Here is a 26,486-nt window from a genome sequence, read left to right on the forward strand (position 1 = left end):
CACAAGTAGCTGACAGGTACCGAACCTGGGCGAAGCAGCTCCATCCCTCAAATCTGGGCATTTGCGCGGTTTGGACTAGTGACATGATGGGCCATCAATTTTTGCATGCAGGCCTACAGGTTTGGACTGTCATCAAGGGAGAAGATTACTTAAAGATCCTGGGTTATTGGCACTATAATTACGGATCTACAACCAATAGTTTAGGGTTTGTATATCATTTTTTTGAGATTAGCGATGTGAAAATAGAGAAACGCTTAGAAGGAAAGCAGTTTTTTTTCTTGGGAATGTTCAGGCTTGTTAATGTCGAATTGGAAAATGCAGTATATTTTTTGCTCACTAGTTCGTGAGTTCGATAGTATTTTTAAAAAATCATAGGTGCACAGTTACAGAAAACAAAAGAGAAAGGGCCTACACATAATTGTATCATTATCCGTTGGGAAAGAGTGGATCTAGAGCTTGGTACGTGACGTCTAACGAGCAACACTCTTAATTAACTTGGTTACTTTGCTCAAAATCTAAAACGTAACAGTGCATTAATTAGAGGATATAGTCATTAAAAAAAGTGCTGACTGCATAGGTTTGAAAGGTCGCCCAGGATAGCATGGTTAACTCTAATTACGGAGATTACTTAAAGATCCTAGGTTATTAGTACTCTAATTACGGATCTACAGACAATAGTTTGTTCACAAATAGTTTAGGGTATGAACCATTTGTTTGGAGATTAGCAATGTGAAAATAGAGAAACGCTTACAAGGAAAGCATGTTTAATTTTTCTTGAGAATAGTTGTCCGTGTTAATTTTGAACTGAAAGTGCAGTATTTCTTTTTCAAAATGGAAATGCAGTATATTTTTGCTCACTAATTCAACGAGTTTGATGTATCGTAGGCTGCACAGTTACAAAAAACAAAAGAGAGGGGCCCTGCCGCTAATTGTATCATTATCAAGTGGGAAAGAGAGGATCTAGAGCTTCGTGCGTGATGCCTAATGAGCAATACTTTTACTTACATTAGTTAGTTTGCTCAAAATCTAACACGTAACAATACACTAATTAGAGGACTTGTCATTGAAAAAAGAAATACGCTGACTGCACATGTCTGGAAATTGCCAGGATAGCCTTTGCTCCAACAGGCAGCAACGGGCGAGACGCCTAGTCTAATATAAAATTGATACTATTCACTGCCTGCAATAGGTCCGTGTTAAATTCATGTCATATTGACTCAGAGTAGTCAAGTCACCGCTCCACCACGCGCGTCAAACAGCATCATTGCATTCACTCGAGCTGACAATGGGCAAAGGACATACATTTACACTATTCCTGTACCTGTATATTGCGAGGTATACTTAGAAAAAGGCTGCCAGAAGTGAATCACGAAGCATATTCCCACGAGGTAGATAACGAGCTACCTGACGCTCGGCCTCTGCGACGCCGCACTCCATATGTTGCACCCTTTTGCAGTGGAGGGCAAAGTCTGCCACAAGCCAAGGAAACTTCAACTATGGGGTCGGGAACAGTGGCTGGGGCTGGAGCTGGATGGACCGCTGGATCGTTGCACGACCATGGGAGCCCCGATCTATGCTCACCCCTCAAAACCACAATAAGGGCCAATCAAAGAAACACAACACCAGCATAAACCAGTCAGCTCTGAAGTTGCAAGGTGCAATCAGTCTAAGCAACAACACCAATGACCAGAAAGTTCCCAAGAAAAAGTCATCCCCATCTCCTGACAAGAAGAACCTGGTAGCAAGAACAGAGCAGAAACCAAGGGCGGCCGGCCCTAGGCCCTCCCAAGTCAAAGCCGAAGGACATGGAAAAGAACCAAGGGAAGCAGCGGTTCCTGCGGTCACTGCTTGAAACCCACCGCAAAGCAGTTACTGGTCATTGTATGATACATCCTGTGAAGTTTCTCTTTTCTTTTACACTCTTATGTGGTTTATCTCTTACATTGCTGTTTTACCGGAACAAAAAGTGACCAATGTAGAATGTATTTGGTTTGCGCGATTGCACACTTACCTAATAAGAGTGGTTTTTGGTTAGGACTAGGATCTCTACTGTGCATTGTGTGCGGGTGTGTAATATGTTGTTGCCTCGGTCTGCTGGACATAAATGGTTCTGTTGGGACAAAATTCAAGCTCCATCTCTGTTCATAACAAAATTTGAACTTCTAGCACTATGTAAAATATTATTATCGCGACCATGACAGAACAAACTACTCTCTCCATCAAAACATATAAGGCCTAATACGTTTTTCGAGGTAACCTTCGACCATGATTTAGAGTAATAATATATGGCATGCATGTTACATAAAGCATGTGAAAGAAGTTTCTAATGATATAATTCATATGTGAAAGAAGTTTCTAATGATATAATTTTTATACTCCTTACGTCCCAGAATAAGTGACTCAACTTTGTAATAACTTGAATACATCTCATATATTATTAATCTTACCAATGGTCAAAGGCAACCTCAAAAAATGTATTTAGGACCTATATATCAAGTGCTAGTAGGCTGGAAAATGAACAGTAACTATAATCTCAAGTAAACTTGCAACAAATCTAAAGAAGAAAGAAATCTTGAGGTGCTAGCACTATGCCCATTGTATGGTGTTAAGGATGAAGCTTTTTTCATGCTTTGAGAGAGGTTTGGCCGATGGAATTCTGGCCATGAATGGCTAGTACACATCAAGCTGGTAATGGGACACGAGCATCTGAAGCTGTTTCAACTTGCCAGACCATGTTCGTCATGCAAATTTGTTCCAATAAACCACCCTTCCGATACAAAGGACCGATTGAGCAATGCAATGCCCAGGCACAGGATTTCACTCATAAACCTTTGACAAGCAACACAACTCTTCAAATTCAGTGCATAGAGAAACGGAAGACACGTCGAACTGCAACTTACACTCATAATCTGATTGTACATACCTAGAGCATTTGGAAATTTCTCTTCTTTCCAGAGTTTGCACAGTTTGTGCGCACTGGTGATGCACCGACCCTAGGGAAGAACCACCGTGCAGCTTTGTACTTTCCCGGCGAACCACCGACGGGGCGTTGAAACAGCACCTTCTGCTCCTCCATGGAATACACGCCCCAAGTGTCCTGTATGTAGGTTTCGTCGAATTCGCTCACAAAGTAGATGCAGTTGCCCCTGCACCCCGGCGTCTCCGATGCACGCACTGAGAACGACGACTGCTGGCTCACGAACAGCGCCCGGTCATCGGCGAGCCTCTCCACTTTCACCCATCGTGACCGCTCGAGATCAAGCTTGTACACCTCGAAGCCTCTGATGGTCTTGGGGCAAAGGGGTTCATCTGGTGCGAGCAGGTGAGAGTTCCGGAGGTAGCGGTACCGGCAGATCGGGGAGTACTGCTCGAGAATGCTCGGCGCACGGAGCCTCGCCAGGCGCCACGGCGGCGGCGCACGCGTGTCCACGGTGTGGGTGAAGCCGAAGAACTCCATGGCGTAGAAGATGCCGCCGCTGTAGGCCACCAGGTCGATGGCATCGCTCCTTGTGAACTCTTCCGGCAGGAGCAGATTCTGCTCGGACCACTCCTCCTCCTCGCGCCACCGGAGAGTGACGGTTCGCTCGAAATACTGGCTAACGAAGAACGCGTCGGCGCCGGCCACGGCCCTGACCGTCGGTTGAATCAGAAGCCTGTGCCGGGGCGGGTACATCTCGATGCTCTGGAACGCGCCGGTGACGGGGTTGACGAGGACGACGCGGTTGTCTTCCGCGAAGGAGAGGCCGCCGCAGGGCAAGGCGCCAGACAACTTTATGCTGTCATCTTTCGCGTGGCTGACCGTGGCCGGCAGACGGGCGGGGATCACCGGCGCCGGCGACTCCTCGTCGTCGGTCGGCACGGAGAAGATGGCGCCACGGCGGCGCTCCAAGTCGGGCACGAACAGGAGATCGAGGAAGTACTCGTCCTCGTCGAGGACTTCGAGCGCGAACAGGTGCGGGGTGGGTCTCGCTAGCCGCTCGGAGATGGTCGCCGCCCAGGACTTGCAGACGGCGGCGAAGGGCGCCGACTAGAGCGGGCTGATGCGGCGGAGGATCCTCTCCGTGAGGTGGAAAGGGAGGCCGCCGATGGTTCCGCTCGCGGCATCTCCGCCGTCGGCGGGTTCGTGTTGGAAAAGGGTCTTGCTTGATGGAGTGGCCGTGGGTTTGATCAGCTCCATGGAGGAGAGAGATGAGAGGAATGTTGGGGTGTGCGTTGGCGCCGGCAGATGGTGGAGGAGACGACGGGGCTGGCGGCGTTGGCCGGAGCGAGACAAGGGAAACGGCGAAGAGAGAGGTTGGGAGCCAGGGTTTGGAGCGCAGCCACTGGGCCAGTTCGGACTTCGCAGACGGCTCTACATAGAAGGCCCGTCTAAGGAGTAGTTCTTTTCGAGGGCTGGGCCCACTGTAGAGGTTGCTCAAAAAAAAAAAAACACCACCGAAGAGCGCCGGCCTCCGAGAAACCGGTACTGTTCATCTTCGTTTTTTTTCTTTTGAAAAAACATTTCATCTCTATCTCTAGTTCTTACTAGTAATTGTGCATGCGCAATGCGTGTATCTACCAGCATAAATCAATGAAATCACATACGAGACCATTAAGAATAGACTTATCGAAGCATCATTGTCAAACCCAAGCCTAGAATGACAGTTCAACAACTCGACTCATCCTAATGAGACAATCCATATTTTTCAGTGTCAGCACTCATATTACATGAAAAAATATACAAATCAACTGAACCATGAGCATTTTTTTATCTATTCTCGTAGTATCTTATTAAGAAAACCCACATACGGCATGTACTAACTTTCATTTGTAAGCATTATCACCCAACACGTTGAACTCAAGTCTTGTCATCCCTTCAGTGATGCAATGCAGTTTCAGTAAGAAAGTAAAATAAAAATCGTCAAAGCATTAGTGAGTCTCACAATATGATGTGGCATGTATCAAGCACCTAAGTATTATGAGAGATTCCTTATTTGGCCCTTTCTTAAATTTTGGTTCCCTTTTTGGCCCTAGTAAAAAAATTCTTCATGTTCTGGCACTCAAACTTCAGTTTGTTCCCTATATGACATTTTCGTCAGTTTTGGCAACTAACACCGTTAAATCCGACATGAAAAGTCCTTTTTACCCTTGGTGTAATTTGTGACCAAAATTGTGAACTAGAAGTCAAAAGCAATGGTGATGTGATCCGTTTGTCTTGAATACATTACCAAATGAAACCAAATCTGCTATTTAGCACAGCTTTAATTTTAATTGGATAATTGGACAGAACCTCCCTTGTATATTGATGATATATCCCCTGTACAGTTCATATATGCACAAATTATAATATACTTGGAGCAGATTCACATGTATGCAAACTAAAAGTTCATAGAAACTTGGTCCAGGTTCACATATACGAAAATAGTCCACATATTTAGTCCTCTACACACATTCAGGTTCACATAGAGTTCACATATAATAGTCCAGGTTCACATCATGTCAAATACAACACATGAAGGTCACATATAGCACTTACAAAAGCCCAGGTTCACATATATATTACATAAACAGCTCAAAAGTTTCCCAAATGAACCATGATATGGAAAGGGATCCAATGAGAATCACAAGCTAAGCCTCCTTTTGCTTCGTGTGCTCATTGCAGGGCTGGCAGGATTCATTTTTTTGCTACGTGTGCCCATTGCAGGGCTATCATGTGGCACCATAGGAAGGTGTGGCAACTTATCAGCAACCTCTTTGCCTTTTCTTTTGGCATGTAATTTCAAAGCAACAGATGCTTTCTTGTTGGTCCTCTTCTTTGACATTGATGCTTTGGTGGTCTTTGCCCTCTTCTTTGGTGGTCCTCTACATGAGCAACAAAAAAGTAGTTAACATGTATGGCTGCTTACAAAAAAATGCAAGTGAAGCAAGTTACACAATTATATTTATTACCTCACAGCTAAAATAGCACCAATGTCATCTGGGTTACCCTTCTTGCATTTATGCCAATGATGCCCATAGTCCTTACAAATAGGGCATAAGTGTTGGCCGCTTTTTCTTTTCTTCTCACTGCAGCCTTTATACCTCTCAGTTTTATGCCTACCCGCCGTGGATTTTAGTAGTGGTGGAAACATGAAGAATCCATGGTCAGATTTAGGCCATTGGTTCTTGTCAACCATGGCAGGAATTAGTTGGTCATAGGCTGCCCTAAATTTGTGAATGGAGTAATACAAGTCCACATAATTCTGTATGTGTGCATTGATAAGAGATGTGATAAATGCTAGACCATGCTTGCAAGGAAGGCCAGAAACTTGCCATTGTCTACAAGAACATGTCCTGTCAAGCAAGTTGACCACAAACCTAAGCCGCTGCCTCCCAATGCTGTCACTTCAGCGACTTCTTCTGAGCTTTCTACCACCTCCAAGTTTAATTCTCTAGTCTTTGCATTCAACTTCTTAATTATGTGGGGAAGAATCAACCCAACCAACTTCCTTGCTACTTTCCTCCTTCGGTTCCACATGATCATAATCATCTGCCTAACCTTATCAAAGAAGTCGTCCAAGTTCAAGGACTTGTGATGCTTAATCCAATTATTGAAGCACTCAGCCAAGTTGTTTGTAACATAATCCACCTTGGAAATTGTTGAGAACTGACTCCTAGACCACAACCTAGTGTGCCACCTCCTAAGATATGCAGTTGCCGCTGGCTTTGCTATGTCCATTGCAGCCCAATTTTTTTCAAATATATATGGGTTCCATGAGTAAGCAGCAGCCCAAAGGTGGTCATCAAACACCTTTCCATGAAACTTCTTCTTGAAGTTGGACACCAAGTGAAACATACATTCCCTATGTTCAGCCTCTTGGAACACTTCTTTTACACCTGTCATCACTGGTTGCCCAGCATCGGTGCATATGGTTAAACCCCTTGGGGATCCTATAGCTTGTCTAACCATTTGCATGAACCAGGTCCAATTCTCATTAGTTTCAGAATCAAAAACACCCATACAAACTGGATACATCCAACTATGGCCATCAACGGCGGTAGCACTAGCCAGCTGCCCCTTGAACCTGCCTGTCAAGAAGGTGCTATCTACTGCCAAGTATGGCCTGCAGCCATTAAGAAACCCATCGATGCAAGGCTTCAAAGCAACAAAAATTCTTTTAAATCTGATTTTATCTTTTGTTGTGTGATGATCAATGATCACTATGCTACCGGGGCAGCAACTTTCAATTTGCGACTTGAAACTATAAAGATTATCAAAGCTTGTATCCCAATCACCATATAGTTCCTTCAAGGCTAGCAGCTTACCCATATAGACTCTCTTAGAGTTGATGTCGATTCCATGATGCTCTTTAAGCTTCTTTCGCAATGCCTTTGGTCCTAGAGTTGCATCCTCAATTAGCCAGTCCTTCACGTGCTCACATATCCACCGCTTGTTTGCATTCTTCAACTTCTTTTTTCTTTTTGTACTAGAGCAATCATGACCACAAGGGTTCTTTCTCACCTACAAAAGATGAACATAGAAAATTAGTACTAGAGTAAAGACCATGACCACAAACTAAGCACACATGAGTAAAGATAGAAAATTACCATTACTGTGCACTCATCTTCCATTGTAGAAGCATATATCCTCCATGGACACTTATCTTCATCCCTTCTTGAACAATAAGCTCTGAACCTATGTGGTGCACTCTTTTCGGTGTCAAACTCAAATTCATGTTTGATTGCATGCTGAGAAAGCGCCAATTTAAACTCTGCCATATTGGGATATTTTCTTCCTTCGTTCATTGGAGGATCTAATTTATTATATTCAATGTGTGGTGCATGATCTGCCTCGTGATATTCCTCATCTTCCTCTACTTCAACCTCTGACATGCTCTCATCCTCGCTCTCAACCTCGCTCTCAACCTCGCTCTCATGATCAGGAACATAGTCTTTGTCCTTTTCTTTGTTGGAACAAGGAACCATGATAAGAGGTACAGGTTCATCCTCTAAATAAATATTTTCCTCATCAACACCAACATGCTCATTCTCAGGTACTGGGTTGCGAAGATAATCATCATCATTATCTTGTTCTATGTTGTTAGGTTGGCTATGCGCATCACTATGCCACTCCGTTATAGGCTCATATGGTTCCGATGGATCACAATATGCAACAAACATGTGCACAACCTTTGTCTTAGAGTGTTTCTCAAACATCGGCACCAATTCTTGGTCAGATGTTACTTCAGGGTAGATTTTAAGAACATCATCATAATACTGAACATGTGCAACTTCCAAATAACGAGGCGAGTACTGCTCTACGATTGATTCAACCAAGTCCTTATAATTTGTTAAGTCGGAATCAATAACCTTATCAAAACAGAAGCATTTGATATCCTTTCTAGCCTTTTTTGGGTTGCCAAGCAAATTGATTTTTAGCACATAAGTTGAATTTTGATCCATCCTGTAAAAACCAAATAAACTTAATCATGAGTTGCATTTGGGATCCATCTCTAAGTTCAGATTTTGCAGCAAATTATCATCTCTAAATGAAACTCCTAAGTAATCTGTTGCATTTCGACAAATCTAGAAGAGAGGTGCTGCAAATATGTTGCATTTGGGATCCATCTCTAAGTAATCTTCAAAGCCATCTCTAAGTACTCTGTCAAATTTAAAGAAGAGATGCCTCACCCATCTAGACAAGCCGATGTAGCCGCATCCCTCGGTGATACTTGGCCTTGCTCTGGTGTTGCGCCTTTACCACGCAAGGCTGAGACCGCCGCACAGCCGGCCTCCCCACCATGGCCGCCCTCCACCTCCCCACCATGGCCGCTTTGCCCGTCGTCAGCAGGTTGGCCGCCCCCCGCCTCCCCACCATGGCCGCCTCGCCCGTCCTCCAGGGGTTGGCCGCCCCCCGCCTCCCCACCATGGCTGCCTCGCCCGTCCTCCAGGAGTTGGCCGCCCCCCGCCTCCCCACCATGGCGGCCTTGCCCGTCCTCCAAGAGTTGGCCGCCCCCTGCCTCCCCACCATGGCCGCCTCGCCCATGGCCGTCGTCCACCTCGCCCTCCTCCATGTGCCGCCGCTGGGTGCTTCGCTCGCGCCACCGCCGCTGGGTGCCTCGCTCGCGCCGCCGCTGGGTGCCTCGCTCCTCACTCGTGCCGCCGCTGCGCTAGGTTTAGGTCTCGGGGAGGAGAAGGGGAATCGGGGGCAGAAGGGGGGGGTCGTTTTTTTTAGCGTGCTATAAAGAAGGGGTAAAACGACTTTTCCTGTCATAGTTGACGGTGTTAACGGCAAAAATCGACGGAAGTGTCATGAAAGGAAGAAAATTAAGTTAGGGTGTCAAAGAAGGAAAAGATAAATTTTTAGGGCCAAAAAGGGAACCAAAATTTAAGAAAGGGCCAAATAAGGAATTCTCTCAAGTATTATCTATACCTTGCGCTCCTAAGTTGTGTGCGAGTATTTTAAGTTCTTATTTTATTTTATTTCTTCTTAGAAGGTAATATCAATGCCATCAATTCATTTTTCTTAAAAAATCTTTTTTAAATCATAGCTTTTCATTTTTCATTTTATTATGGTAATATCAATGCCACTAAATCATTCCTTCTTAAATAATTTCTTCTTTGTGATTTTTTACTATTATATGCTTACTCTTCCATATTGTAAAAAACACAATTTCAATGTAATTTGTGTGCAATTTTTGTCATTATTAAATATATTCATTTTCGTTCTTCATTAGGTTAAAACCAATGCCATTAATTGTGTGCAATTTATTATTTCTTATAAAACTTCATCTCCTGTTTTAGTTTTAGTTTTTTACTTTAGTATAGGTGGAATAATAATGCTAGAGAAAGTATAAGTTTTTATCTTCTATTCTGTTAAACATAGTTGCATAATATTAATTTCTATTGTAATTTGTGTTTGTTTAATTTAGGATTAATCCACTTCCATGTTTCATTTTTCCTTACAAAGAATTTTGTTATTCTTTGTTCAAATTTTCTATGAGGTAAATGTTCTTTTCTTTTTATTTTATTTATCTATAATTTAAGTTGACAAAAGGTGAATATTCATTTCTAAACCCAGGCTCACCTGCTCCAGGTGAACAGTAAATTAAAGAAAAAAACAGAAATATTCAAATAAATCTGTATTTTTTGTCAACTAAAACACTCAAGTGCGCGATGTCCAGGCAAAAATTCATCGTTTGCGGACATCTGAGGAGCTTGTAGCAAAAAAGACAAAATCGGCCCGAACAGTGTGTGAACAGTAAACATTCTCACGTACCTCGATTTGGGTTTTTGCTGAGAGCTACTCAGATGTCCAAACACCACCAAAATTAGCATGGACATCACACACTTGAACCTCTTTTATGACAAAAAAATTCATTGGTGTTTTTATAGTATCTTTGAGTTCACTGTTCACACAAAGGAAGCAGATGAGCTCTGGAGCCGCATTGCTGCGTCAGACAAAAGGTGCCTTTTTTTAATTTTGTTATCGGGTTAGCTGGCTGTAGGCTGCTTGAGCCCAATTGGTTCTGGTCGTTTTGTGACCAATGTATATGTTGGGCCTTGTGAGGGAAATCAACTGAGTATACGTTTTGTGTCCGTTTGATCAAATTTTTGCTATAGATGAGAAATCGACTAACCCAAATTCTAAATTTAACAGTCATAGGGTCCCAATTTAAAAATCATTAACCTACTTAGATTATCTGGACATAAGCATACGACCTTTGTTCTCGAAATGTTTTGTGTTCTAATTTTCATCGCATACTCGACTAGACTAGGTTGCGATCTACTTTCTCCGTCCCATACCATATAATAATATAAACAGGCTTGCTAAAACTCAGTCGATTGAGATTTAACCAAGTCCCAGTCGACCTTGCAGAATTTTGTCCCAACGTTTGCAACATTTCCTCCTAGCAATTGCAACATCTGTATTGTTGGTTGTAGCATGTCGTCTCATCTCTCGTAACATCCGTCATTGACGGTTATGGCATTTTTAGTCATACCGGTTGCAACATCAGTTGTCGTTGCTTGCAAAACTGTCACGACATATTTCATCGCTGGTTGTAGCATCTTAGCCGCGGCAGCAAAACAACCATGCTGAAGTCACTTTACCCAGACTTCGTTCGATTGAGTTCTACATGCCTAATATAAAACGTGTTTGCAGTTTAAATTGAACCATGAAAATGTCTTATATCATAGGACAGAGGCAGTATCTCTAAAGTTCAATTTCAATATATACGACATGATGGAATTTACCGAATTTCTCGTGGACCTCGCGGTGCAAATGTGGGCCAGAAGATTTGCGAAGATAAACATTCCCCGACGAATTTCTAGCGATCCCCAAATTTACAGTTTCCCCACTGAAGTGCAGTCACTGTCCTCATGCTGCCACAGTATCTCCTCCATCTCCTCTCTGAACCGGGGCACCGCCTCCTCCGGCACCGCGACGAACACCTTGAACCCTCGCCGCCGCCTCTCGTCCCCGGCGCCGTAGGGCAGCAGGAAGCACGGCTGCGTGCTCCCGAGCAGCCGCCACGAGAGCGGCAGCACGGCGTCGGGCCCGCCCCACCCGAAGTCCACCTCCGAGTGCCCCAGCCGCCGCCAGTCCGTGAACGCGCTCACGCCGCGCCGCCCCGCCGTGACGCCGCCCTCCCCGCGCCGCAGCTCCTGGAGGTCGACGTAGGACCGCACGTACTCCTCGTCCACCCCCCGCTTGCTCTTCCTGACCAGGGATGCCGTCTCCGCCAGCGGCCGCCCGACGAGGTCGCCGGCCGCGAGCGCCACGTACACCGGCACGCACACGTTGCCCCAGTACCCCTCTGGCAGCGGCGGGTCGAGGAGCGCGCTGATGTTCATGGAGTACACCATCTTCACGGTCTCGTCGGGGGCGGTTTGGTTGGCCTTCACCTTGGCGCGCCAGATGAAGGCGGCGAGAACCTCGAAGGTCGTGAACTTGACGCCGGCGTCCGCGGCGAGCCGCGCCCTGAGCGCCTCCACGCGCGCGTCGCTGACGTGGAAGCACTCCCTCGCGAGCCGCTCGTGTCCCTGTCCGTCGCTCGCCGCGCCGTACGGGCCGAGCCGCGCGGCGTCGTCGTCGGTCGAGAGGACGGCGTCGAACGGCGTCACCACCCGCGGCGGGTCCCTGGGGCCCAGAAGCTCCTGGCGGTTCCACACCGGCGCCGCCGCGGCCTCCGGCTCCAGCCCCCGCGCGAACCGCGCGGCGGCGACGAGGAACTTGGTGGACCCCGCGCCGTCGCAGAGCGCGTGCGCCACCCGCATCCCCAGCGCGACGCCGCCGCACGTGAACCGCGTGACCTGGAGCGCAAGCGCTGCCGGCCCGCCGTCGCCGTCGCCCGGCGCGAGGCGGTCGAGCAGCGGCGAGTCCGGCCTGTCCGCGTCGACGTCGGCCACCGACAGGTCCGTCGCCGCGAGGACGAGGGTCACAGCGTCGACCTCGCCGGCCCCGGTGAGCACGACGCGGCCGTCGTCGCGGAGGAGGGAGCCGGCGAGCTGCGGGAAGAGGCCGAGCGCGTCGGCGAAGGCGGCCTGGAGGACGTCGAGCGGGTCGAGGGAGACCGGGTGGGCGGGGAAGAAGCGGACGGTGCGGAAGGAGACGTCGAGCGCGTTGCGGTCGGCGTCGAGGCCGGAGAGCGGCAGCGACGACGCCGGAGGCTGCGGCGCCGGGAAGAGCCTGACGCTGTCCAGGACCCGCAGGTGCAGCTGCGGCGGCGGTAGGGGCGGCGGCGCCGGCGGCTCCATGCGGTAGGGGAGCCGGTGCTGTCGCGGCGGCCGGCGGTGGGGCGGGCGGACAGAGGAGCTCGCTCGCGCTTATTAAAACCCGGGGAAGTTTAATTGGGTGGATCGGAGTAGGTGGCCGTGGCGGGACGGCAGACAGAACTGGCCCGTCACGGCAGAGACCGATGGCGACGCGGTTGGTGGAACAAACTTGTGCGAGGTGTTTCCAGGACGACGAATGGCGACGTGGGAGCGCCGGGCGCCAGTAGTGCGGCGGCGCCGACACCACTTCAACTTCGCGGTCCGGCGGTTTCTGCTTGCAACACTGTTTTAGTACATGGTTTTCAGAAACTTCCCGGGAAATAGCTGTATCTCTACAGGATTTAAAAAGACACTGGTATATAAATCCAAACAGTCGCACGTTTACATCCATATATACGAGTCGGCAAATCTCACACAGTTAAGCCCTGTTTGGTTCCAAATAAGTCACCAACTTATAAGTCGAAAAGTGCAAAAAATGACTTATTTTGTCAAACGGACCCAACTTATAAGTCACCCTAACTTATAAGTCATAAGTTGCTGCACCCCAACTTAAAACTTATAAGTCACCCCTTTTGCATGGGTCCCATCACCTTTACATAAAAAAACAAGGTGAGAAGATGTGCTCAGGTGACTTATAAGTCAGGTGGCAACCAAATAGGTGTGACTTATAAGTCACTGGTTTTAAGTCACCTGATTTATAAGTCAGATGACTTATTGAAACCAAACAGGCCCTAAATGTGTTCTTTTATTTCTCCAGAAAGAGGATAAGCCTTCTTTAAAGAATATTCGTACTCCCTCCGTTGCAAAATAGATGACCAAACTTTGTATTCCACTGCCCTTTGTTAAAGAATACCCAATGCTATCAACCACAGCCACGTTTGGTTAGGAGTGACCTACGTGAATAGAGTTTTTCTTTCTCAAACACATACACATATATACTCACCCCTTTGAGCATACGCACACACACCCTATCTCTATAAACACCTTCGAGAGACCTTGAGCCGGTAGTTTTGATGCACAATAAATTTCAAATTCTTGCCACTTAGGGTTAAAGTATACCATAGGATGAATCAAAACTACTAGGATCATCCGTGTAAGTCCAGGGATGAATCTTGTCTGATTTCAATAGTTGAGGGTGTAAGTTGTCCGGTTTCAAAATCGATGGACTAAATCTAGGCTCCGACAAAAATTAAGGGACCAAAAGTATACTTTCTTGTACTTTTTATGCATTGGAGAGTTGCACTTGGTAAACCTATGAAACCCGGTCCAGTTTCCACCATAAGATTCACCTTCCAACTTTTATACGATGTTCTATTTTCAGTTTTGCTTTATCACACATTATCTTCTAATAATCGGTTTGTTCAACTAGCAACACCAGCATAGATTGACACCTTTGTTAGAATTGTTGGGGACACAAGAAAGATTTTATTTGTATCACAGGACATACATCTGTGCTGGTACCTTGTGCCTTTGATTTCTCACGAAGGGAAGGCTTACACGCTTGCTAGAAACTCTCACGCTGGGGAGCCACACACACAAGGGTCACTTCTAACGCCCGGTTTTTTTTACTAGTGAGCGTTGGACCAGAGGCGAAGCCACGTTGTGGCCATGTAGTCAAGCGACTACACAGGAAATCGGTAAGTTAACTACCCCCAGGTAATATATGACTACATAAAGGCCCAGCTGTATTAGCTTTGTGTGACATTTGACTGGGCTAAAAAAATCAATGGGAGCTTTGGACGGCCCGATTGCATTAGTGCCTGCCTGTGGTTGCGAACGTGTAATCCCGTGATCTTCTCTTTGACGGTTCGACTTTGATTCCATCTCCTCCTTCGGTCCTCCACACCCTCCATGATCTTTGTCCGTGCACAGCCGCCGCCCGCCGGCCGCCGCAGCTTCGGCAATCGTCATGCTCTCCATCAGGCTTCAGCGATCTTAGCCGTGAGGAGCGAGTGACACACCGTTCCCGTCGACGCCGGCGTCCGTCGGCATCCGGTATTGCTGTACGCTATACCTGTACTGATTGTGATTGGCATCACATCCAAAGAACCCCTCCAGTTTGTAAGTTTTTTTTCTCTTCTAATTATTATCTTTTACGAGCTGTGTAGGAATTATGATATTCTAGATTGCTCTTCAATCTTCATTAAGAAAAATGGATCTTGTTAAATCCAGAACAGATGAAAGCAAAACTTCCAGAAAAAAAAATTGGATCTCATTTTTCATAGCACTATCATTTTTTTGTCAGGTCGTCAGGTCAGTAAATGGATAAATTCGTAAAAAAGTGGCGGTCTGAATCAGATGTAGCAAATTCTTCAAGGCAACCACTGGAAAATGAAAAAGAACAAACACCTATTGATGCTAGAGCTGCTTTGGAACGGGTACTAATTAACAGCAGTGCAAGACCACGCTCAACTGAAGAAGAAGAAGAACATGTTGATATATCCAATCTTCCGCCGGATCCTGCAGACCGTAAGCCAATTTCCCAATACAAAACTGCCAAAGTTCGTGATGATGTGCGAAGAGCTTACCTCCTAAGGGGCCCATGCCAACCTGATGGACATGTTTTCCGTCAAACTGATTTCAGTGGAATTCAACGTCGTTTTAACAAAGAATGGTTCAAGACATACAAGCCTTGGTTGGAGTATAGTATAAAGGAAGATGCTGCATTTTGTCTTGTCTGCTACTTGTTTCAAAATGAAAGTATAGGACGAGGTGGTGGAGATGTATTTTCATCTAAGGGCTGGAGAAATTGGAATAACCTAAAGAGATTGGATGTCCACGTTGGCGGTCCTTCGAGTACTCATAATCAAAATATGAAGCGACGTGATGACCTTATGAACCAGAATGAATCAATTGCAGCTAATGTACGCAAGCAAACAAAAAAAAATCCAAGATAGAGTACAAAACTCGGTTAATTGCATCAATAGATATTGCAAGGTTGCTTCTTATTCTGGGCTTGCCATTTCGAGGTCACGATGAAAGTGAGACTTCTTTGAGGAAGGGTAATTTCCTAACTTTTTATGAGTGGTCCAGATGTGGCTGCTGTTGCTTTGAAGAATGCTCCTAAGAATTTAAAATTGGTTTCTTCTACTATCCAGAAAGATATTGTGGAAGCTTGTGCTATAGAAACAGTAAAGGCAATCATAGATGATCTTGGAGATGAATACTTTGCTATACTAGTTGATGAATCTCGTGATGTATCGCACAAGGAACAAATGGCTCTTGCTATAAGATATGTTGATAAAAGGGGGTTTTCAGTGGAGCGTGTTATTGGACTTTCTTATGTTACTCAAACAACTTCTCTTGCTCTTCAGGAAGCTATTTATGCAGTGCTTAAACATCATAACCTTAGCCCTTCTCGGATTCGTGGCCAAGGATATGATGGAGCTAGTAATATGCAAGGACACTTGAATGGTTTGAAAACATTAGTAATGGAAGATTCCAGGTCAGCTCACAGCATCCACTGTTTTGCTCATCAACTTCAGTTGACACTAGTTGCAGTTGCAAAAAACCATGAAGATGTGGTATGGCTTTTTGAGTGGATGAGTGTTGTTCTGTCCACGGTGGGAAATTCTTTTAAGAACAGGGATATGCTTAGAGAAAAGCAAGCAAAAAGAGTTCATAATGCACTACAAAATGGTGAACTTGAAACTGGGAGAGGTTTGAATCAAGAACTTGGACTTAAAAGAGCCGGTGATACTCGTTGGGGTTCTCATTTCAATTCTCTACTGAATATGATTGTTATGTTCCCCTCCGTAATTGAAGTTGTTGATGATAATGCACAAAATGCCAGCAAAGCTCTAGATAGGCTTAAAGCAAAAGGAGTTCTTGATGCTATTCAAACATTTGACTTTGTTTTCATGATGCACTTGATGAAGGTTATACTCGGGATTACTAATGATTTGAATCTGGCTTTGCAAAGGAAGGATCAAGATATTGTGAATGTTGTGTCATATCTTTGTACAACAAAAAGAAGGCTACAAGAAATGAGAAACCAAGGTTGGGAAGGTACGTTTACAAAGATTACTCATTTTTGCCTCGAACATGATATTGAACTTCCAGATATGAATGATATGCATATTCCTCGAGGATCAAAATCAAAGCGTAAAGCTCAGATTGATGGCATATCGAATAAGGATTACTACCAAAGTGTAATGTATGCTGTTATCGATCTATTACGTGTAGAGCTTGATGACCGCTTTAGTGAGAGCAACACAACATTGCTTCTTGGCATGGCTTGTTTGGATCCTTCTGATTCATTCTCTAACTCTGATAAGGACAAAGTATTAGCAATGGATCGTTTGTATCCTGATGATTTTGAAAGTGAAAGCAAGAATGAAGATCTTAGCGTCCAGCTTGACAACTTCCTTGAAAACGTTCGTGATGATACAAGACTCTCCAATTTAAAAGGGGTTAGTGATCTTTGCAGAAAACTAGTTGAAACAAAGAAGTATACTAGTTTTCCTCTAGTGTTTCTTTTGGTGAAGCTAGCATTGATTTTGCCAGTTGCAACGGCAACAGTTGAGAGAGCATTTTCTGCAATGAAATATATCAATTCTGATTCGCGTAATAGAATAGGCGATGATTTCTTGTATCATTGTCTCATTACTTATGTTGAAACCGATGTATTCCAGTCTATTAGTACTGATGCTATTATGCATGCATGATCGCAGAGAGCTGCTGCCATAAATATGTTTTGTACTTTTGTAATAAAGTAATGATCTTTCTGGTTCATTTTAAATTGTTTGTAAAAAAATTATGAGTAAAGCTTGACATCACAAGGTTTGAATCCTGGCACCGCCACTGCGTTGGACGAACCGGGTCACCACATTCCCATTGTTTACTTGGGCCTTCCTCTATCTATCCGCAAGACTCCTCGGCCTTTCTATCGCTGGTGGACAAGCTTGTGAGGAAACTCAACTGGGAAGGGTGCTTTCTCTCTCTCAAAAAAAAAGGTGGCGCTCCTATCTCGCAGTAAGCGGGTGGCACTTGTTCGCCAATCGCCATGTGCTCTCAGCCATGCCCATGCACATCCTTGTGGCCATTATCGTCACCCCAACGATCCTTATGAAGATTACACGAATCATCCGTGACTTCCATTGGCACGGCCGATAAGATGCCAAGACGGACAGTTGCCTTGTTAGTTGGCTGTGTGTCTGCCGCCCCATGGAGTTTGGCGGTCTCGGCGTGTGCGGCCTGCATCTCACCGACATCTCACTTTGGTGCCGCTGGCTTTGGCCCAAGACCACGAACTCTTCCCGCCCTTGGCACCACCTGCAGCTCCCCTCAGATGATGTTACCAGCCAGTTCTCCACGCCTCCACATCCTGGCGGCTTGGAGACGGAAGAACTTGCCGTTTCTAGACCGACCATTGGCTTGTTGGGCAATCCATCTCCGAGCTTTCCCCATCCCTACTCTCACTCATACCGCGTCGCCGGCGCCATCACACGCTAGTCTGCGAGGGCCTCACGCAGCGTGTGCCTGGACCAGGGACATACATGGCAGTTTCGGGCCGCTGGAGGTGATCGAGTACGTCCACCTCTGGCGCAAACTTCAGGGAATCGGTCTTACCTCCGAGCCCGATCGCATCACCTGGAGGCGGACTGTGAACGATGTATACTCGGCCAACTCGTGCTACCAGGCTCTCTTCCATGGCTCGACCTTGCCGCCATGTTGGCGTCTTCTCTTGAAGAGTTAGGCCCCACTCAACAACAAGATCTTTCTTTGGCTTGCGTCCCTCGACAAGTGATGGATGGCGTAGCGCCACGTGCGCCATGGCCTTACTTAAGACCCGACCTGCATTCTATGCTCTCAGGAGACCGAGTCCATCGACCACCTACTATTTGAGTGTGTGTTCTCTAGGATCACTTGACATGAAATACTATCATGGTGCCGTCTCACCGCACCCCCGATGGACGGCACAACGAGCTTCTTTGCCTGGTGGTCTCTGGCTGCCAAAACCTCTCCAAGCTGCTTGCGTAAGGTCCTAAGCTCCATCGCCACATTGACCGCCTAGGCTATCTGGAAGCACCGCAACGTTGTCGTCTTCGATGGCCTACGCCCCTCCATCAGTGACCTTGTACTATCGATCAAGGATGGTGCTCGCCTCTCGGCCAAGGCGGGCGCCAAGGGATTAGCCACCGTTTTACCTGTAATATGAACTCTGTGTACTGAGGTTGAGCATCCTCCCCTTCTGGTCATTCTTGCAACCTCGCAGACACTGGATCGTGTACGTCTGCAAGGTGACACTTTGTACTCTCCTTTTCTAACTATCAGTGAAATGATACGCTGCTCAGAGTATTCACCAAAAGGAAACGTTGCCAAACCATGGAGTATGTCGGTTGAAAGTGCTTGACCCATAGGAAGCAATGCTGGCGTTGGCGGGTTCCTCGTGGCGGCGTTGTTTGTGCGTTGGATGATAGCCGAGGTGTGCGCTATGTTGTGAGCCACGAAGATCATCTTCCTACCACTTCAGTGGCTACCCAACCCAATAGCCTTGGACAACGTGTACTGAGTGCTAGATATCGTTGGAGGTCTCCCTCCTCCCTGGACGGATGTGGATTTTTGAGCTTGGGCTTCTGGACACCTCTTAGCCTTACCCTCCAATATAACTTTGAAATCGTGCTAGACAACTAACTTATTCTCTTTTTTGTTTCATCCAAATAAAAACAACATATGAACTTCAAGCTTTGCAAGATAACAAAACATTCTTACTACAATATAGAAAAAACTTTTATATTTTTTGGTTCGACATAAATATACAAAATGAGATTTTTTATTAAAAATTGTTATTTTTATTATTTATGATGAACAAAAAAATCTCAAAGTTTTTTTTCGCATTCTAGTTAGAATGTTTTGTTGTGCTGCAAAGTTTGAAGTTCATACTTCCTTCATTCCAAAATATAGTGCGCCCGCGCTTCTCGAGGTCCAACTTTGACCATAAATTTAACCAACGAGACTAGCTGCGGCGGGAGAAAAAAAATTATATAATTGAAAACTTCTTTCGAATACGAATTCGCCCATATAATTTTTGCTCCCGCCGCAATCGGTTTTGGTAGTTAAATTTACGGTCAAAGTTGAAGCACGGGGATAGAGGAAGCACTACATTATGTAATGGAGGGAGTATGTTGGTGTACAAATCATGACATAGAAATGAGTGGTTAGATAAGGGGTGTCCACCGTCCTTGTGGCTGGACTCCCCCCGCCCCCGATTTTATTTCTGTCCTGCTTGTGGATGATGTAAGTGTTACTTAAAGTTTAATAAAGCCCGTAAGGCCTTCCCTTCAAAAAATAAATAAATCGTGACACAGAAATGAGTGGTTAGATAAGTGGTGTCCTAAAGCCTCAGCTCAACAACATGTTTTTGCTCCCTGGACAACATCATGGGCGACAAGATTGAATTAAAGAAAAAGGTGCTTTGAGCGCTTTGGGTTCTTGTACCAAGCGATTCTTCAGGACGGCAGCCCCACGAGTTCTGTGCAAGCCGAAGCTGCTCAGCAGCCTCAGCCACCGCAATCTAGCACGCCTGCTCGCCTACTACGCCGTCAGACACAACCACGTGCATTAGCAACGACAATGGTGGAAGTAGTGGAGGGCCACGTTTGTGAGGCGGCCCTTGAAGACGAGTTACTTGGAGGTCATCCCGCCCATGTCGCTACCGAGCTCACACACATTGCACGGTACCTCGAGGTTGGATAATAGGGCACACATTGGTCGACGGGGACGCTGATGTCGACAAGGTGGCTGTAACGACGTGAAGGCTTGGGTGCACCACGGGGTGCATGAGATCTCTGGGTTTGGCGGAGCCGGCACCCCAGGCCGCCACATGCCTCATGGAACCGACTGGCATGATGAGCAGGATCGCAGCGCTCCCGTATACCCAGCGAGAGGAGCACGCCAGCGGCGATATGGCGAGCAGCATGCAGGGGCGTATCACGCGCCGGCAGCTCCTTTGATTTAGAGAAATTTCATAGGAATTCTAGAGAATAGTATTTTTATAGGATTTTTTCCTTTAGAGCCCTTTGGTTCATAGGAATGGATTCCTATTCCTACATAGGATTGGTTCCTATCCTCCACATTTCATAGGAAAATAAAAATAAGCCTAGACTCAATGAAAAAATTCCTTTAATGTCAACCAAATGACATCTTGTTTCCTATTCCCACTCATAGGATTTGAGATACATGTCATCTCATTTCATACAAGATTCCTATTCCTATGATAATCCTATTCTATGAACCAAAAGAGGCCCGGTCTTCTAGATTGAATCGGGATTTCAAAACAGGAAGTGGGGGAACGAGAGGGGGCTGCTGCTTTGAGATTCGTATCAGCACACGTCACTTGCACTAGAGGGTCTCACAATTGCTTTCGTACGACCCGGGTCTTATAGGATTTTTCCTCGGTGTGTGTGTGTGTGTGTGAACACCATCTCACGCGGTTGCCACATCTTCATTCGCGTGAGTCGACGCCGATGACCTGCAACATTGTATCAAGACGGAGGTGATGTGCCGCAGGCAACAACAAACAACACGCGCAAGTGTTTGACAAAATGACCACGCCGTGGAAAAAACAGATATATGTCCACATGGACACGGCCCAGTCAAAATCATGCCACATCATCTAAGAAACTGCTTTACTCCCGCTGAGGGGCCCAAACTAGTTTGGTTTGAAGAGTTCAAGCTACGGCTTTATATTCCAGGCACCAAATCTAGACTTCTTTAACAGCTGAGGGTCGAAAAATAGATTTTTCTCTAAATAGTAATACAAAATTTATCGACTCTCCAAAAACATATGCAAATATAACTTAAATCATGACATCTTACAAATGGTATCCATACAAATGCTTTGAAGGAACTTAAAGTAATATTTGTATACTAGTAGGAACAAAGTTCACTTGCCCCTACTGTGACGACAACATCATATGATTCTCACGCCAGACTGAATACAATCTCCATTTCTTCAACAACGACATCTCCAAACTAGGGTATATTGTTTATGGTGACAAATGGACTCGAAGGAGTTTGCAAATCGAAGCTTGAATTTTGGTTATCAGCACCGACTGTAGATTGCAAGGCAAGTGCTTGCCAGAAGTTAAAGCTATTCTCCATTTTCCATGGGTTAGCATCATCGAGCTCCACGTCGTTGATGCTGTAGCATTGGCTTCCCGACCCTTTGCTCTTTAGCCTCATGAAGTACTTCTGTGCATGGCTTGAAATCTGGGTCGGAGTCCTACTAGTGACGAAGTGCTTTGATATGTCCTTCCATTTGCCACGGCCATATACGCTCAAGCCATGGAGAAAGAGCCTAGAATAAACAGGAAACATGTTTAAGATGAATAGTTAGGTTATATTCTTGACCAAGGACACATTGATTATTTAATATATCGGTAAAAAAAAATTAAAAATGCAATAGTTGGAGAATTAAAACTTTAACCAAACATTAGCCCTCATGCTAATCATTTCAATGATGTTTGTTTTTATCTTTTATGGTGCTATTGTATAAGATGTGACATCAGATGATTAAAGACGAATAAGGAATTTCAAAATTACCATGGTCATATTGATAATAGATATAAATAGCCCATGATAATACTCGCAATCATAACTTCATCACTTTTGGTTGTAAGGATAGGCGCAGTGGTATTCACTTATTAATGGGAGCACTACAATGAAATAAACTTGGATGTTCCCAAACAAAATATATACATCCTGGTATTATTGCTTCTGGTAAATGTCAAACAGGCACTATGAGTACAGTGTAAATAAAAAACAAACCTCCCGTCTCATGAGAATGAAAATCCACATAATGCTTAGTTAATATGCTTTCTTTTAAAACACACCCGACATCTCCAAATGAATAATCAAAATAAATGAAAATATTAAAAGTCTCATGGAAAATTAGGGTGAAACATGAATAACCTGTGTTCATCAGGGGTCCAAAACCCCTTGGCATGTGGTGCAAGCACTGGTTGGTGGATGCACGTCTTATTCTCCAACACCACCTTGTTCTGCTCCACCGTCGGCACCTCCTCTTGACTATCCATGGTTTGCCTAATATCTAATGGACAAGCAAACAAAAAGCCGGTTCCTTCCATTGCGGCCTCCTCTTGCAATCCAAATTTTTTACTCACTTGGCCATCCATGGTGTAATTGAGACCGTGGTCACTATTGGTAACATGGCACTCCTTCTCTGGACACTGCAACATATGCATCTCTGCACCAAGATCAACATACAAGTTTGTTACCTGTTGCATGCTCTTCCTAGGGAACTATGTTTGGAGCTTCTCCATGATCTCATGCTTCTTGTTCTTACCATGGTTGGTGCCATCATTGTAGTAGTAGTTGTTGAGCCCATCGTTGATTGATCTAGCCCCCTCTACCTCAGAGGGGGTCCACTCCTGGTTGACTCTTGGATTCATGGTTGAAAGTTGAGGTTATTTGAGGGAAAAACTGTTGAGATTTGGATAAAACTATGAGAGGTATCAAACTGAAAGAGTGTCTGAATGAAGAGGGTGGGGAGGGGGGGGCATAATACTTATAGCATCACCATATAGCAAATCTTCTTGTAATGGTAAATCATGCTTAATTAGACTATAAATGCTAGTGAACAATATCCATTACATGAAATATCTATCCAATTTATGACGTATCGGGACTCACAATTTCATATCAGGTAATAACAATCAAAACATAACTCTTGTGCAATTAATAAGTGTAATGAGCAACATGTTCTGGAAAATGATTAACTAGTATGTCTTGGTATAATAGTGTGACAGGGTTGTTGCTAACACATGGTAAGTCAATTTCCATCTTGAGAGTAGTGGTTAGCTTGTACATTCATGGTGTGCAGTATAGATGTAGGTTCAATTTAACCTAGTGCATGCATATCAACAGACGTGGCCCCTATTCTTATGGTGGACTACTCACATAGTGGATTACTACTGCCTTCATTAGAGCACCAAAAATTCTATCATTCATAGATTCATTTAATTAGAAGTGATATGTCTATGCACTTTTGGTGCACAATGAACATATATTTTGATTGTATTAGTAATATATACCTCACCAAAAATATATATACCTACGTCACATATATGACTCATTAAATGCTATCTAATTGAAGCATATCTCACTATTCGTCGTAATATTGCAGACACTATTCGACTTGCCATGTGATAGTGTAAAAGGTCAAAAATTGACATTAATGTCTTAATCTCTTTTAAAGGATATTTTAAATAATATATAAATGGCAAAAATTGCATAAATCTTTTCCTTCTCAAGATTTAAAAGCATTAGCATTTACATATGCATTGAGTTGACGAACGACCGGTCGCATCGGTGTATGATGCAAGAATGTTCATGATGATTGTTATTTTTATGCTGATCACACCCTAGATTAAACCGATTTATTTCATAAAAGCCAAGATATTTGCTCTGATATTGCTAATACTGACTAATGAATGCAAATGATTCCAAATTCCTCTCTTATTTTGTTTCCATGGGAAATTAGGATAAACATGGACGAAATCAAGCATATAGATGGAAAGGAGTAAACTCAAGATAAGAGATATCAAGTGGGAGGTGGACCAGAGCGCAAGCCGAAATCTGGTACAAGCACATAAGCGCTCGTACCATACACCTGCGGCTCGAGGAGATCTAGCCTGACAACTGTCATAAAGGGCTTTCATCAAATTCGCAACAGAGCATCGACTACAAACTCATCTCTGCAACAGAAGCCATTCTCCAACCCTAGTTGCCTCTATTTCCCATCTCATCTCCATAGCCACCACCATCTTCACCACTGCAACAAACCACCTCCAAGTTAGTTATACTTGTAACTGTGTATCGCACCCGACAACCATTGTAAAACATATTATCAATAAAGCATTCATCTTGACGTGTTCAGTCATTGATTTCTTCTTGCTATCTATTCGCCATGTGTGAGTAATTCGGTAAGGTCTTGGTTTGAGGCATAACCTTGCAACCCGATGTATTTGTTTGAGGGGTCGATGGAATGACTTTGAACTAACATCATGTATGTGTGAAATAAAATTGTATCATAGTTGTCTTTTATCTCTCTCATGTTCTTCATCCCTGCACGTACCTAGGATCATGGAGTTCGAGGCACGAGGAGGCTAAAGACAGGGAGAACGTAAATCTCTATTCTAAACACAAGCACTGGTGCGCGTCGTTCCTAAACAAACGGTTTTTAACCCCTTTCCGCGACGGCATATGGAACCGTCTCCAAGTGAGTGTGACCGATAGGGGGTCCTTCCCACACGACCCAGAAACCGTCTGAGATAGGGAGCCTTGATGCTTACAGTTGTCCCTGTATAACTAAAAGTGCGTTATATCGACTAGAGAGGGGGGGGGTGGTGAATAGGCGATTTCTATGAATTCTTCACTGAGGAATTTGCGGGTGAGGAAATTCATGAGTGAAGAACTACTTGCAACAGAATAAGTACTCAGAAGTAAACATAGCAGTGCATGAGCATGGTCTCCATGATGAAATGAAAATAAGTACAGAGTACAGAAAGCGTAAACACATGATAACACATGATAAGACAAACAGACTGAAGAAATTGAACTGAGGAAATAGAGGAAGTCTTCAGTCAAAGTCTTCAAACAGATATGAACAAGCACTCAACACATAAAAGAGGAAATGAAAGGGTTGAGGAAATGGAACCAGGTAACTTGGTGAATACAATGATTTGGTAGACCACTTCCAACTGCTGTGACAGTTGTACGTCTGGTTAGGGCAGCTAGGTATTTAAACATGAGGACACACAGTCCCAGACATCCAGTTCTGAACACGCAGTTCAGAACATCCAGTCCTCACCATATTCCCCTTGAGCTAAGGTCACACAGACCTCACCCAATCACTCGTGGTAAGTCTTCAGGTGACTTCCAAACCTTCACAGACTTGGTCACTCGGCGATCCACAATTTTCTCTTGGATGCTCTAGACCATGACGCCTAACCGTCTGGAAGATGCACAGTCTTCAAAGGTAACAAGCGTCGGATCCACGCAGGATCAATCTCTTCAGTGATGCTCAATCACTTTGGGTTTGTAGGTGTTTGGGTTTGGGTTTTCCTCACTTGATGATTTTCACTCAAAGTCCTCGGAGGATGGGATGCTCTCAAATGACAAGTGTCAGTTTCTCTTGGAGCAGCCAACCATCTAGTGGTTGTAGGGGGGCGGCTATTTATAGCCTAGAGAACAGCCCGACATGATAAGACATAAATGCCCTTCAATGATATGACCGTTAGGTGGAAGGATATTTTGGGACAGCTGGCGCGTAGCACAACAACAGTCGGAAATTTAACTAACAAATTCCTCATGGCTATCATGTTCCTCACTGTGTAGGCAATCTGCACTGACGAATTCCTAACTCCTCAGTCAGAACAAATTCCTCAGAGACCAGAAGAACTTGGTCCCTGTCATTGAAGAAATTTGACTGAACTGTATGAGATTTCCAATGGCTTCACTCGAAAGGATTGGTAGGTAGGATTTGAGTTGAGCATCACATGGAAATTTTTCCTTAGTATTTCCTCGACCCCCTTTAACAGTGCGGTGTTTCCTATGACTCAAGAAAGAGAAAATGAAACTGCAAAAACAAAAGTCTTCATGCGTCATGCTCCTCGAATGAATACCAAGTCTTCAGGATTGCACCAATTTCTTCACTTTCAAAGTCTTCAGAAAGTCTTCATAAAGCCAAAGTCTTCAGTCGAAGAACTTCATTTTTAGGGGTCGAC

At 44.8% G+C, this 26,486-nt stretch overlaps 3 protein-coding genes and 1 pseudogene across 3 annotated transcripts; all 4 read right to left on the reverse strand.

Moving 5' to 3' along the window:
* Positions 1–5,364: 5,364 nt before the first annotated feature.
* On the reverse strand, positions 5,365–6,488 carry LOC125519954. The gene is made up of 2 exons (XM_048684736.1): positions 5,929–6,488; positions 5,365–5,841 (listed from the first exon to the last, which is right to left on the reverse strand). Exons 1-2 carry the CDS (start codon positions 6,153–6,155, stop codon positions 5,601–5,603), a joined length of 468 nt encoding a protein of 155 aa, XP_048540693.1. The 5' UTR covers positions 6,156–6,488; the 3' UTR covers positions 5,365–5,600.
* LOC125518370 lies at positions 6,257–9,182 on the reverse strand. Its single transcript, XM_048683240.1, has 3 exons — positions 8,650–9,182; positions 7,567–8,422; positions 6,257–7,480 (listed from the first exon to the last, which is right to left on the reverse strand). Exons 1-3 carry the CDS (start codon positions 9,030–9,032, stop codon positions 6,257–6,259), a joined length of 2,463 nt encoding a protein of 820 aa, XP_048539197.1. The 5' UTR covers positions 9,033–9,182.
* Positions 9,183–11,168: 1,986 nt separating this feature from the next.
* LOC125519953 (3'-N-debenzoyl-2'-deoxytaxol N-benzoyltransferase-like) lies at positions 11,169–12,832 on the reverse strand. Its single transcript, XM_048684734.1, has one exon. The coding sequence runs from the start codon at positions 12,715–12,717 to the stop codon at positions 11,305–11,307; it is 1,413 nt and encodes a 470-aa protein (XP_048540691.1). The 5' UTR covers positions 12,718–12,832; the 3' UTR covers positions 11,169–11,304.
* Positions 12,833–21,711: 8,879 nt separating this feature from the next.
* Positions 21,712–23,188, reverse strand: LOC125524821 (annotated as a pseudogene).
* Between the last annotated feature and the right edge of the window lie 3,298 nt (positions 23,189–26,486).

The sequence above is a fragment of the Triticum urartu genome, chromosome 7 (genome assembly GCF_003073215.2).
Source record: "Triticum urartu cultivar G1812 chromosome 7, Tu2.1, whole genome shotgun sequence".
NCBI classification, from domain to species: domain Eukaryota; kingdom Viridiplantae; phylum Streptophyta; class Magnoliopsida; order Poales; family Poaceae; genus Triticum; species Triticum urartu.

What these genes read in the sequence shown, in the direction of transcription:
- LOC125519954 (XM_048684736.1), bottom strand. Translation starts at nt 6,155, where the DNA reads ATGGTTGACAAGAACCAATGGCCTAAATCTGACCATGGATTCTTCATG. An exon ending in GGTGCTATTTTAGCTGTGAG is followed by an intron (nt 5,842 to 5,928) that starts GTAATAAATATA and finishes TTGCTCATGTAG; the next exon opens with AGGACCACCAAAGAAGAGGG.
- LOC125518370 (XM_048683240.1), bottom strand. Translation starts at nt 9,032, where the DNA reads ATGGAGGAGGGCGAGGTGGACGACGGCCATGGGCGAGGCGGCCATGGT. An exon ending in ACATCGGCTTGTCTAGATGG is followed by an intron (nt 8,423 to 8,649) that starts GTGAGGCATCTC and finishes TGGTTTTTACAG; the next exon opens with GATGGATCAAAATTCAACTT. An exon ending in AAGATGAGTGCACAGTAATG is followed by an intron (nt 7,481 to 7,566) that starts GTAATTTTCTAT and finishes CATCTTTTGTAG; the next exon opens with GTGAGAAAGAACCCTTGTGG.
- LOC125519953 (XM_048684734.1), bottom strand. Translation starts at nt 12,717, where the DNA reads ATGGAGCCGCCGGCGCCGCCGCCCCTACCGCCGCCGCAGCTGCACCTG.